Genomic DNA, 13,077 nt, shown 5'->3' with positions numbered 1-13,077 from the left:
TGTGTTGGAAAATATATATATTTATAAAGCATTTCTGTATTGATTCAGCAAATTGCCTGTGGCATCAAACATATCCCCATTAGGCCACTACTTCATTAGTAAAACCTTATAAAGCTCATTTGTTAGTTATTATATCCGCGTTGTTCACCTTTTGTCTTTAGGTGTAAAGTTTGTTTCTTCACCTTATGGACATCTACTAGGACAAAAAGATGAAAACTAAACCTCTCTTTCAGTTGAGTGGAATATTGTGTTCAAAACACGCAAAACACTTTTTAACGAAGAAACTGAAAAATATTCTGGTTGATGAAAAAGACTTATGAGTCAAGTAATTCTTTAAGTGACTTTTCTAAACTGATGGTTTTATCATCAATAGGTTATATCTGAATCAAAATGTTATTGTAAAAAAATTATATCATGAAAATATTATATATGGAGAAAAAGGTAAATGTTTCCAAAAGTTGGCTAGGACTTAGGAGTGACAAAGCTCAAATAATAGTTTTCTTTAGGCTAATTATTCTCAAATGCCTTTTCAACTCAATAAGGTTTTTATTAATATAATGTAGGTAGGTTATTATAACTAATAATAATGCCTTTTACAATTACAAGTTAATTTGATTCATTACAAAAGAGTGGGAGGTGCGAATCGGAAGGTGTTGACGCGTAGTAGAAGATTTTTCAACTCATTGACGGTGATATTAATGCAAAACTAATTGGTTTTTGGACTATAGAAAGGGCATGAATAAATCTTCAAGCCTCACAGGTCATTTGTGCTTTTGAAGCTATTAGAGTTATTTAACCGTTTTTGTAAATGTGATTATATCGGTATCAGGATTATATATTTGAAGCTATTGATTGACATTTTAGTTTGTTACAAACATTTTTTCTCGCTCATCATTATCTTTTCAGGTTGAGTTCGAGCTTAATATGGTATCAAAGCCAATTTTTTCTCGCTCATCATCATGGATTCTTTCTTTTTCCTTTGATCATCTTGAAATCATCTTTTTTTTTTTTTCTGTTGATGTGGGATTCTCAATCAAGTGATCTTAATTCGATCTTATAGCTCATGTTTGTTTACAGATCATTTTTTTTTATCAAGTTGTTTCATGATTCTTCTTCCTCTTTTGTTTATTACATTCATGTTCATTGATTTTTGATTTGTTTCCATTTTGCCACAATAACTTGTTCTTGATTTTTCTTGAAATAGCCGGGACTTAGTTGGTTCTGATTCTACAACCTTATACTTCGTCTTCGCCGGACATATCTCGCAATGTACCATATCTATCTGATCCTCACTCAAATCTTTTATATATTCATAGTGAGGATCATGTGGGTATATCTCTAGTCTCTGAAAATTAATTAGTTAAAAAATTTCAATAGTGCCGTAGATCAATTTTATGGCTCTAGGTGCTAGGAATAGATTGTGTTTGTTGTTAGAACCTATCAAAAACTTGATGAATCTCATCCAAAATATGAATCTTGTATGTGTTACAACGACATTTAGTGACCCATATTTTTTCTTAATTCGGTTGGCCCAATCTTTTCTTTTTTGGCCAACTGATTTTTAAAAATGCCTAAATCCTCTTTAGGTATTGTGTCCTACGTTGAACATTTATATTCATCTCCTTTCTCAATAGAAAAAGCTTATAACCCCTCTCATATTCTTTCCATCAAGTCAAAGTTTTACTTTACCTAGTTTCTAATTGTCTTTAAACTATCCAATGACCAATCACCACTGATTTTTCCAGTGAGTGTTCAACAAGTTTTCTGGCGAGTCTTTTAGTAAGTTTTTTGCTTCCTTAATTACTTTTTAGGAATGTTTATATTTTTTAAAATATAGTAAAATTCTATTTTTTTGAAAGATTCTTTTTAGAGAAACTTTGATTTTTGAACACATTTTTCTAAAAACTCTAAATATTTATTTCTCGTATCACAGTAGACCACATCTTTCGTTAGTCTTTTCCAACCAGTGGTAAAATGAGGGCTAATATGTAACATCACATACTAGTGTAGAATTTGCTATTTTGGATAATTTAGTTTTGAAGTATGTTTTGTTTCTATGAATCGAGTCTAATTGGAGTCTTGTGTGTTTTATCATTTTATTTTGTTATTTAAAGCGGAGACTAGGTGACCGACCCGCACCCTGTGCGGACAATGTACAATTTCAAAATATGGTCAAAATACTGGTCGGGGTTGGAAGTAACGGATTATATATCATAAGATCACCTATTTTGGAATAAAGCATTAGGCTGAGTGCATATGATGGTAGTCAATATTTTAAAAGGAGGAGATGGAACAAAGTAACTTGGGCCTCAAGAGGTTGTTATTGTGTATATGTATAATTGCAATGTTCGGAAAAAATATTTTGTTTAGGCATCAAATTTTTATTTCGAAATCGATAACTAATAGTATATATTTAGAGATGACTACATATTTTACATTATCAGTAATTAGAATTGGATGGTATATATGCTATGATGAGTTTTTTAGGTGAAAATTTTTGTATGCATGAATTTGAGGCGTAAAATGTATGTAGACACATTAAAAGAGAAGATAATAAATTTGAAAATATTATCCATAAATTGTATAAAGTATTCAGTACAATTCTCGATAAAGAAAACAACTTCAAGGAGAGACCTGAAAAAAAAATCATTTTGTAAGAAATTGGACGGGTATTTCTGTATAATTTGAAAGATTTACAAATTTGTAAATTTTATCTTCTCCGGGCACAATATTAAATTAACATACCATGATCAAAATAGTGAGAACACTTTTTTCCGAGAATAAAATAGTATCGATCTTCGTAGTCATCACCACCCATCTGCCAATACAAAAAAAAAACAATTGTAACAATTTATATATTTTAAAAAAGATATTGGAAAAGCCTGGTAACAATCACGTACCCTTCCTATGGAATATTTTGAAAAACTTGTTTGTAGACAACATTCAATGTTTTTGTCTCGGCCTTCCTTTCTTTACCAGTTATTAGGATTTTTAATCCAGATCTCGACTTAACTCTTGAAAGTGCAACGTAGAGCTGACCATGTGAGAACACTGGCCTAGGCAAAAACAAACCAACACTTTCTAGTGTTTGACCTTGACTTTTGTTGATGGTCATCGCAAAAGCCAGTGTAACGGGAAACTGTCTTCGACGCATTCTGAAGGGAAACTTTGTGTCAGGTGGACTGACATACATTCTAGGAATCCAGACTTTGTCTCCAGCAGTACTGTTTCCAGTTATAATTCTACCTTCTATAACATGTGGGAGCAACTGAGTAACAATTAGCCTAGTACCATTGCATAAGCCATCTACCAAATCCAAGTTACGGAGACACATAATAGGAGCACCAACCTTCAGCTTCAAATTATGTCTAGGCATTCCTGCCACTCTAACACTGTTCAAAAACTCTGTTGGATAGGTAACATTTTCTTCTACATCAACATCGGATGGGATTATACTGTCAGAGCTAAGGTAAACCTTGTATTCACCTGAAAGCACGTGTAAATCCTTTACTCTAGAATAATGTAAAAAGTTAGTCGAACATAAGAGTAAACAGAATCAAATGTTACCTGGCAACTGCGAAAGCATGTAATCATTTATTTTATCAACTTCATCATTTGTGGGTGTGAGAATGGCTCGATGTCTATACAAATCCTTATCTTCTGAGGTTTGAAAAGCTTGTCCATAAACCTCCTTTGCAATAGTTTGAATCGGATCTTCTCCAATATTTTTGATCAACAGATCAGAAGGGATGTCAATGTCAACCTGACCGTCGTTTGGCAAATTTATTTTTCCATCTCCAACATCCAAAATCCATTTTGAGAAGGATTGAAGGTCTTTTGCTGCATCATCAGTAAGCCCAGCGAGCAATCTCATGTTTTTTGTTAGCTTCAGAACTTTGCAGTGCTCCCAAAGATATGATGAATTAAGAGCTTGCAAAACAGTCTCTGCTCTACCACCTCCAGGTATGACCGGTAAAATCTGTCTGAAATCTCCACCGAAAACAACTACTTTACCTCCAAAAGGTTTGTCTTCAGAAGATCTTATAATATCACACATAGAACGATCCAAAGTCTCGAAACAGTGTCTGCTCATCATAGGCGCCTCATCCCATACAATGAGCTTTGCTGCTTTAACTAATTCTGCACGATCTGATCCTGGCTCCATTTTCTTACAAGTAGTAAACTCGTCGGCATCTATCGGAATACCAAACCTGGAATGTGCGGTTCTACCTCCTTCCAACAATAATGCAGCAATTCCACTGGATGCGGTATTTAGAACAATCATACGTCTAGATCGGATTGCTGATGAGAGTGCTCTATATACGAAGGTTTTACCTGTGCCTCCATAACCATAAAGAAAGAACACTCCACCGCTATCATATAAAACTGCATCCAAAATCTCGTTGTAAACCCCTCTTTGCTCATATGTTATCATCGCCATAAGTCTTTCATTTTCCTTTAGCTGATCTTCCACAACATACTTAAGCTCATCATCTATAAGGCGATTGCCGTTGTAACAACCAAAATCATCTGGCTTTGGCATTAGAGGCCATTTCTGGAGGCTACGACCATTGCTAAGCAAATGATTTTGAATCTCGGTTAGAGCAATGTTTTTGATATGATCTATGGTCAAGTTCAACTCTGAAAATTTGAAAAATTAATTACATAAGAGAGACCTGATTTAAAACATATTTCGTTTAATAAGAAAAAATCTCACCGGAATTTCCAGTTTGTCGTCGTTTCTTGTAGAGAATATCGTCGGTTAGATACTCCCAAGTAGCTTCCCACACAACATGAGGCTGAGATAATGTTTTGGATACCAACATTCTCGAAAAAAGCTTCCTCGCATACGTGCCAGAACTATTATCACTACAATCTTTGATAGCTTCTATGTATTCCTTGTCATCATCCATCAAACCCAAAGCATAGCAAGCATCTTCGTATGTAGAATATACAACACCATCAACTGTTTATATCCTCGTACGATTTCGGCCCTCTTACCCAATTTAGCATTACTCTTAAGAAATATAGCTCATCTTGTGCTGGATTAATATGTGCAATCCTCCCTATCGCAAAGCCTCGTTTACGTGGTACCCATTCTCTCATACTTGCTTTCCAAACAAATTTTGTTGAAAATTCGGCATATGTCAAATCTCTTGCCTCTGGATATTTTGATTTGCTATGAACCACGCCAGAAACATGGATTGGTTGACAGATTTTTTCTTGAGGATACTCTCAATAGGTTCATCTTCATCAAAAAACACCAGCTCCTGATCAGGGAGATGAAATCCAAGTTTCTCTACAGAAGTAGTACGAAAATGTGTAGGAAAAGCAAGAACCCGCCACGATGACTCGCATGCAGTTATATATCTAATATAGAAATACGATAAACATAAATTAGAAACAACAATCGTAGACCTTAAAATGTAAAAGAAAGTAGTATTTAATTTTTAATAATGTAATAATTTAATTGTAAAAACAATGTTTTATTACTATTCTATACGATAGTATATATATTTGTCTAAGGATATACTTTAATAGATTATGCAGTTATTTTCGGTTCATGCACACATAGAAACTAAGTAATAATAATAAATATAATAATACATGCAGTCGTAATATATTTTGATTTCGTCAATGACGCCATCTTCATCTTCTTTATCCATTGCAGCTGAAGCATAATCAGGTCCCTTATGGATATATTTGAAAAGATACTTAACAGCACGCGTTTGGATGCACCACTCGACATTCATATGCGCGTGATATCTAAGCATGAGGTTTCTATTGTAAGGTACAACATATCCATTGTCTAATCTGATTCCATTTTTCTCAATGAACCTACCATCAATACGACGCATGTAAGCTGGAAATCCATTTGCGTCAATCGATGTCCTAATGTTCAGTCGTTTTGGAAACATCTTAGAGCATTTACCGTTAACCATACATACATTATCCTTCTTTGCTGGACCGCAAGGACCATGCATCATACAATCCCCAACGATTGCATACAGGTCTGGATCTACCGTCTTGTCAGGTATCTCAGCCCATATAATAGTGTCTATATGATCAGCTGTTGGAAATTTGGCTCCATTTTGCATGAAGACGAGAATATGGGCGTGTGGCATTCCTCTTTTCTGAAACTCAATCGTGTACATTACTGACAAAACAGAAAAGAAAACAAGAACAGAGATTTTAACTGATGAAAATACTATCTAAAGTAGTTCCTTGAAAAACAAATAAAAAAACACTGGCATTAATGTTACAAATTTGTTAGGAGATTTACCTGCAGAAACTGGGCCAAATAAGGAGCCGTCCTTGTTTGTCAAAAACTCAATAAGATTATCGAGTTTCATCTTGAAAACTCTACACAAAATTTCAGGTCTGTCTTCAGTGGTAAGGTTATATTTTTTCAGATACCTTGTAACTTCAGGCCATTTTGGATTGCACGTAAAAGTGATGAAAAGATCTGGAAATCCATAGTACTTGCACAAAGCCATGGCATCGTAGTAATGCTGCTTCATATAACGTTTTACTCCAGTGAAAGTTGCTGGGATGAAAATTCGGCTCCCTTGCTCAGCCATCTTAGCTCCGCCTTTTGCAGCTGCCTTCTGGATTGCATCATAACTAACTGACCGGAGTTTTTTCTGATTCAGCCATAAGTAACGCAGTCTACTCGATTCTATCATTGTGTAGGCGTCCACAAGGAACTGATGAAACAATCTTCCGGATCTCGTAATCGTGGGTGCTTCCCCCTTCCTCTCTAAAATGCGAAATGCAAAGTATTCACGCATAGTTACATTTTTGCGTTTTCTCCCAGCCGTGTCTTCAAAACCAATTGGAATATTTAATCGAAAACCATCCTCTCCATATGGAAACAATAGTGGATACTGCAGAGGCAAATACGCCGGATGTAATTCACTTATCCTTTGCAACTTTCCACTTGTACTCTCTAGAACAATATCTCGGGGCTCCATATTCAAAACAAAATCTCCAGGTATCAAAGCAGCAACTTCATTTGCAGTGGGCAGATTATGGGTCCGTCCATCAGATTGCCGACTTTCAATCAACCTCATCCTATAACCTGTTGATCCTTCCACGTCGAACCTATCTCTTGCAGATCTAAAAGCCTTAACATGAGGATTATACTGATCTAACATATTCTGCAGAAGAAGAACAAGTGGTTCTCTTAGTTTCTTAGCGCTAGCTCCGTCCGACCTGTCCAGTATATTAAGAATAAAAAATAAGTTCAAAAATTGTAGACAAACTTGCAAATTCCTAAAATATAGTCATAATAAGTTCAGAAAGTCTACAAAATTACCCGGCATAAGCTTCAAGTCTATTTTTTATCTCATTTAAAGTATCAATGATATACAGCTGGGAGAATTTTGGAGCTTGTCCAGGCTCGGGAACTATATCACCAATACGATGATAGTTCTCACCGGACATTCGAAAAACAAATGGTCCACGACCATTGTTAATAGAATGATCTATCTTCCCCCCAAGTGATGTGAAAGAGAACATCATATTGTAAGCTCGTATAAACTCTCGATAATGTTTACTTAATTCGTCTCCTTTGCATAACAAATACATTAACTCCACTGGAGGATTCGCGAGGCGAGGAAGCACAACTTTTCCATGTTTACAACACATTGAGAAGACAGGTTTCTTGCTACGACGGCGTTTTCCAATTCTTTCACCATACCACATGTATGCTTGACAAAACCTACAATTCCAAACTGGATCCCCTTCGTCGTAATAACCTATATAAAAAATGCTCTCATTAGGATAAAAAATAACTAATAAATTGTTATTTATTATCAAGAGATTGTACAATTTTGAAGTCATCACCGTTTTTTTGTAACCCTATAGTAATAGATGAAGTAACGGTATTATTTTCTTGTTGTGGGATATGTTGTGGTGATGGGTTTATCAAAGACTCTCCACCAGGATAGCCACTGTAAGTCTGATTGTCGTCATATTCATCTTCATTTTCAGACTCACTCTCCATTTCATATCGATTATTATAAGCTGCGTGAAAAAGTAAATCACAACATATAAAATCGAATAGCATCAATGAATATAAATAAATGTCTAAGTATATAGATGGAAAAGACTTTATACCTTCAGGATGGTCCTGTACGATGAACCTTGGTGGAGGAATGAATTCATTTGTTTTGTTTTGGTTTGGACACTGAGTAGCTGGAAAAGATTGATTTAAACATATAAACGAATGTAAGTATGTTAGAATTTCCTGAAATTGGTAAACATCTACAACATTTAAATTGCTGGAGGATCATCATATTATTAGGATTAAAACAGGGTCAGTAATACCTTCAGGATTTGAATCTGTTTCAAACAATGGTGGAAGACCAGAACTCGATGGTCCTGTAATGTTCGAACCTGGCCTTGCTGTTTTTGGAAAAGTATAAGTTTAGTCGCACTTTAGATATAGTACCATACAATATATATGCCTTCATTATTATATAAAACCCGTTGTTACCTTTCTTTTGTTTAGTTTTTGAATTCACCGATGGAGGTGATCCAATTATCTTACGTTTCCTGAAGCAAATGTTGGTACTCCCGATAATAGATTTTTGATTACCAATTGAAGCTAAAAGATAAAAAAATTTTATTATAAGAAACTTTCTCTCAATCAGAGTACATTATTACTATTGTCTTTACTATTAATTTAAAATATTATTACTTCAAAAATAACTTATGTTATCGGCCGTGATTAGTTACCGGTTTCTATACTCGATGGGTCCATGTTGGTTACAGAGCCACTGCCATTTGAGAGATTTAGTGAAGTTTGGGTTGAAGTACAGGAACCTGCAGACGTAAGTACAATAACCTTTGAAGATAAGAAATGCAATATCGAGAAATGTTTGCATAAGTAGCACTGGAAAAGAAAGTATTACCGATATTTGGTACAACTGATGGTTTTGTTGGCTTGAAAATCCATGTCACTGTTTAATTTAACGTAGATCATGGTCAGAAATGTTTTGTTCTTTGGCAGATTAACAAAAATCAACGTCCGCAAAATCAAACCGAGAAGAGAGTAACCTATATTTGTGGTAGTAAGGCCTATTGTTCTTTTGTTATTCAGTATTTCCTTTCTCGCTTTTCTAGCTTGCTGTGTTAATCCAGGTTTAGGCTCCGATGGCTGTGGATTAATGGGTCGAAACACTTGATTTGTAACATTATGAAAGGGGGTTCTAAAAGGATTGATTGTTGTTTCTGGTGAAACGTTTGTGATGGATGACTTTTGTGTTACATTCCTCCTTGGAGTATTCTCTTTGTCATTGATACCTATGTTATCAAAGTGTGGCAGCAAAAACAATCATTATTAAAAGTGTGTCACTTAAAAATGTCTACCAAATTCTTATGAAATATATTTGTTTTAGAGAATTTTATTTTCTTTGTATAAATTTTCAATACGAATCGGTTACATATACTCAGTTATATATACACGGTTGTCCGAAAATTATAATATATTCACAAAGATTTATATTTATTTTAAGGAAAACATACCAATTTTTTTAATCTTCGGTGGTTTCTTCCCACTGTCTGTTCCCAATGGATTACTTCTCTTCATGCGTCAGACTTTTCAGATATTGCTTGTGTCTTTTGTAAGAACAGGACTCTAGCTATAGAATTTTCCGAATGCAGTTAGAAAAAAGGCTTCAACAAACTTATATAGTTTGACAGAAAATGAAGACTATGGAATTCAGAAAACGACATATTTAATCAATATAATAAAGATAGATTGAAGACCATTAGGTTTTACCATCATTTGAAATATATGCAAAATCAATTGTTGCCAATTCTAAAGTTGGTATTAATTTCTTACCGTGTTTATATTCCTTGCGTAGGTGAATATGATATTTTTTCGGAAAACAGTTGATATTTCTTTTGATTGGACGAATCATCTGTTGTTAGCTGTGTACATTTATTGTAAATGATTGTTTCTGTAAGTTTACCATATATAGAACCCCCATATTTTTTCACCTTCTACATTTTTTATTTTTGGGATCTAAATTGCAACTGATTGGGTTATTCTTTTGAAAATTTTTTAAAGATTAAATGTGCTATGATCTCTCCCAAAGTGGTATAGTAGTTGTTTTATAAACCAATTATATTAAAACAATTTATTATTCATTGTTAAAAAACAAAAACACACAAGGAATATATTGGAAAACATAATGAAATTGTTTAAAATAATGTCAATAACAAATAATTGCATAAACGCTTGTACTTTCAAGTGCATAATGACTTCAACTTTCTTCCTTCATTTTGTATTAGCAATGATTCTTTTAATACTCACTCGTCATCCGAGTCATAATCATGAAATATGACAACATATGGCTGCATAAATAAATAATTTTGTTAGAAAATGTAACTATACTAAAAATAGTTTATATAAGAGTAAAAACAAAACTTACATGTGGATGAAAGAGTTCGATTATTTCTGCATTGTCAACAACTGAATCAACAACATATGCTGAATTTTGTTCTTTTTGACCATTAGATTTGATTGTCAGCATAAATAGAATTTTCCTCCCAATCAATTCAGTTAGAGATTGTGGTACAAAATGTGGATTTTCCTATAAAACATAAGTATTCATTTACGATGTAAAGTATCGAAATAATATATTCTTTAATCCCCTATTAAAAATTAAGCAAATACCTGAGGAGCCTCTTCGACCAACTGAAACGCAGGTCTTCTAATTAGCTTATCCGCGATATTGTTGAAAAGCACAGACTTGGCTTCAACATTTGATTCATCGCTAACACGTACAACCAAGTGGTAACTAAGGATATAAAAGCTAATTAGTATATGAACTTATAACAAATTGAGAGTATACCAGTATGAAGATTTATAACTATAAACTTACCAGTTAATACCATAATCAAAATCCTTTCCACATCTTTTGCAATTGTATTGAGGATTCTGGTGAATATTTTGATTGACTCCCTCAATACCATTTAACAGTCTATCCATTTTTCTTGTGCAAATTTTGCAGGCCGTGTAATACCATGGTTTCTCCAAATCAATGGCCTCGATTTTAGCAACAACCATAAACTTTCCAGACTATGAACCAACATTGAAAAGCAAATCATATTAAAAAAATTAGATGCTGAGAATTACTTTTGCCTTATACAAAAATACATTTTGTCAATTTATCAAAAGGACGAAATATTTACCGAATTTGATTCAATCATTTCAGATATGGATTTCTTCACGGTTGTCACTGCCATTTCGCTGTATACAAAAAAGCAATATGAAAATTCATGGAGTTTATAAAACTTAATAACAGAGAATAAATATAGTGGATATTATAACCTCTTTGTGTTCAATATGATCTACACAAGTGTCGAGCATATAAACTAATTTCATACTTATAAGAGCATATATGAAATAAATAAGTCAAGTAAATATTTTCTTTGAGCAACAAAATATTCTTATACATATGAGACTGGCGAGGAGTAATGGTGAAGTAATTTTGAAACATTTATTATAGTTAATGGCATAAAATATATGCCTTCCTAAATTTATTTCTATCACAACCATTACTGCATTTCCTAAATTGACAACTTAATTTAAATAAGCAAATTTATAGAACTACATAAATATATTATGGTTACTATTATTGGTCTAATTGATGTTTTACTTTCTACATTTTTTATTACTAACATAACTTATTTTGATGCTAACTATTGGTGCATGCCAAGAAAATCAACGACAATATCCTGTTATTAAATGACAATACAATTACCACAGCCTTTTAGCCTAGAAGGTGTAGACCCTTCTGCATGTGGCGTCCATTCTCCTTTTTTAGCACGTACTTCTAGCATCCTTGGTAATAACAACTTGGTAACCATTTTTTTCCTTCCACGTAAACAGCATTCTTGGCACGTTCAATCACATCATGTAAGAAATAAAATTATTCTTTATAACTATCCTACAACTTCCTACATTACTTTCACAACATTCTCATTATCAATTGTTTCTAAACAATACCTTAATTAAAAAAATATACTTCCCGAGAAGAAAGACACTACTTTGAAGATGGGAGAAGATGCATCGGTAAACAATTATGACATCATATCCATCGGTGATTCTGCGTCCTCAAATGACGATCACTCCAACTCAGATCGCACCAACTACTTCAGAAACATTTCCTTGTCATATTTTGCTGCCCAACCAACCGAAATGCTGTCTAAACACTTAGAGTTCAAGGAACTATGCTTGGAGAGTGGGAACCCTGAGGCACACTATATTGAGGGCATTCTTCAATTGTTCGTAAAGGAAGACGAGCAGGCAGGCCTATATCATTTACGCCAATCATCGGATGGAGGTTATATAGACGGTACGTATCTTTATGGTTTGTCACTGCTTGCTGTAGAACGATTTCATAAAGGTCAGAAGTATTTGGATAAACTGGGATGGAAGGAAAATCATTCAACCTCCGATCAATGCTGGGAAAGAGTCAAGAAATCTCTGACTGATATCCCGTACTTCATGAACCAAGGCTACTATATAGCTCGTGCCAACCTTGAGACACTATGTGGTTGCCGCTCAAGGAAAAGACGTGGTCGAGTATGCAACCATGGTTACTACTATGAAAGGCGTAATCAATTTGTTGAGTTTGCTATGAGTAAAAACAACTAAAGATTCAAGTTTTCATCTGATATTATCTATTTACATGATTATTTATATATTTCGTTCAATTTTCTAAGTTGCTACTTTGTTTGTTTTATTTGAAGGTCGACACAATCTCCAAAATTCATATCATATTAATTGATAACAACTATTTTTCCTTTTGTACTTTGAATATAAAAGTTAATGCTTTTGTGCGGATTAATTGACTTTAGTCGCGATGGCAACCTAATTACTCGGGTTTCTAAAATGGAAGATAAAAATCTTTGGTAATAAATACAAAAGAAATATAATTCATTTAAATTTCATACTATTACTTTCTGGTCAAGTACTTCACCTTCCAAAAACAAAACGGAGACCGTAAATAGTGTTTACATATGGTAAGATTATATATTAACTTATCACAATGAAACTAC

General features: G+C 33.8%; 2 protein-coding genes across 2 annotated transcripts; one reads left to right on the top strand and one right to left on the bottom strand.

Moving 5' to 3' along the window:
• Positions 1–2,905: 2,905 nt before the first annotated feature.
• LOC108820174 (uncharacterized) lies at positions 2,906–11,259 on the bottom strand. Its single transcript, XM_056992894.1, has 18 exons — positions 11,206–11,259; positions 10,896–11,092; positions 10,688–10,811; positions 10,443–10,604; positions 10,325–10,365; positions 8,743–8,829; positions 8,501–8,559; positions 8,332–8,409; positions 8,122–8,199; positions 7,849–8,028; positions 7,319–7,760; positions 6,284–7,215; positions 5,608–6,157; positions 5,234–5,370; positions 4,718–4,936; positions 3,689–4,641; positions 3,568–3,574; positions 2,906–3,486 (listed from the first exon to the last, which is right to left on the bottom strand). Exons 1-18 carry the CDS (start codon positions 11,257–11,259, stop codon positions 2,906–2,908), a joined length of 4,881 nt encoding a protein of 1,626 aa, XP_056848874.1.
• Positions 11,260–12,070: 811 nt separating this feature from the next.
• LOC130499010 (F-box protein At2g35280-like) lies at positions 12,071–12,673 on the top strand. The gene has a single exon (XM_056992893.1). It carries the CDS (start codon positions 12,071–12,073, stop codon positions 12,671–12,673), a length of 603 nt encoding a protein of 200 aa, XP_056848873.1.
• The last annotated feature ends 404 nt before the right edge of the window (positions 12,674–13,077 follow it).

The sequence above is a fragment of the Raphanus sativus genome, chromosome 8, assembly GCF_000801105.2.
Source record: "Raphanus sativus cultivar WK10039 chromosome 8, ASM80110v3, whole genome shotgun sequence".
NCBI classification, from domain to species: domain Eukaryota; kingdom Viridiplantae; phylum Streptophyta; class Magnoliopsida; order Brassicales; family Brassicaceae; genus Raphanus; species Raphanus sativus.
This window is presented reverse-complemented; position numbering and strand designations above follow the sequence as displayed.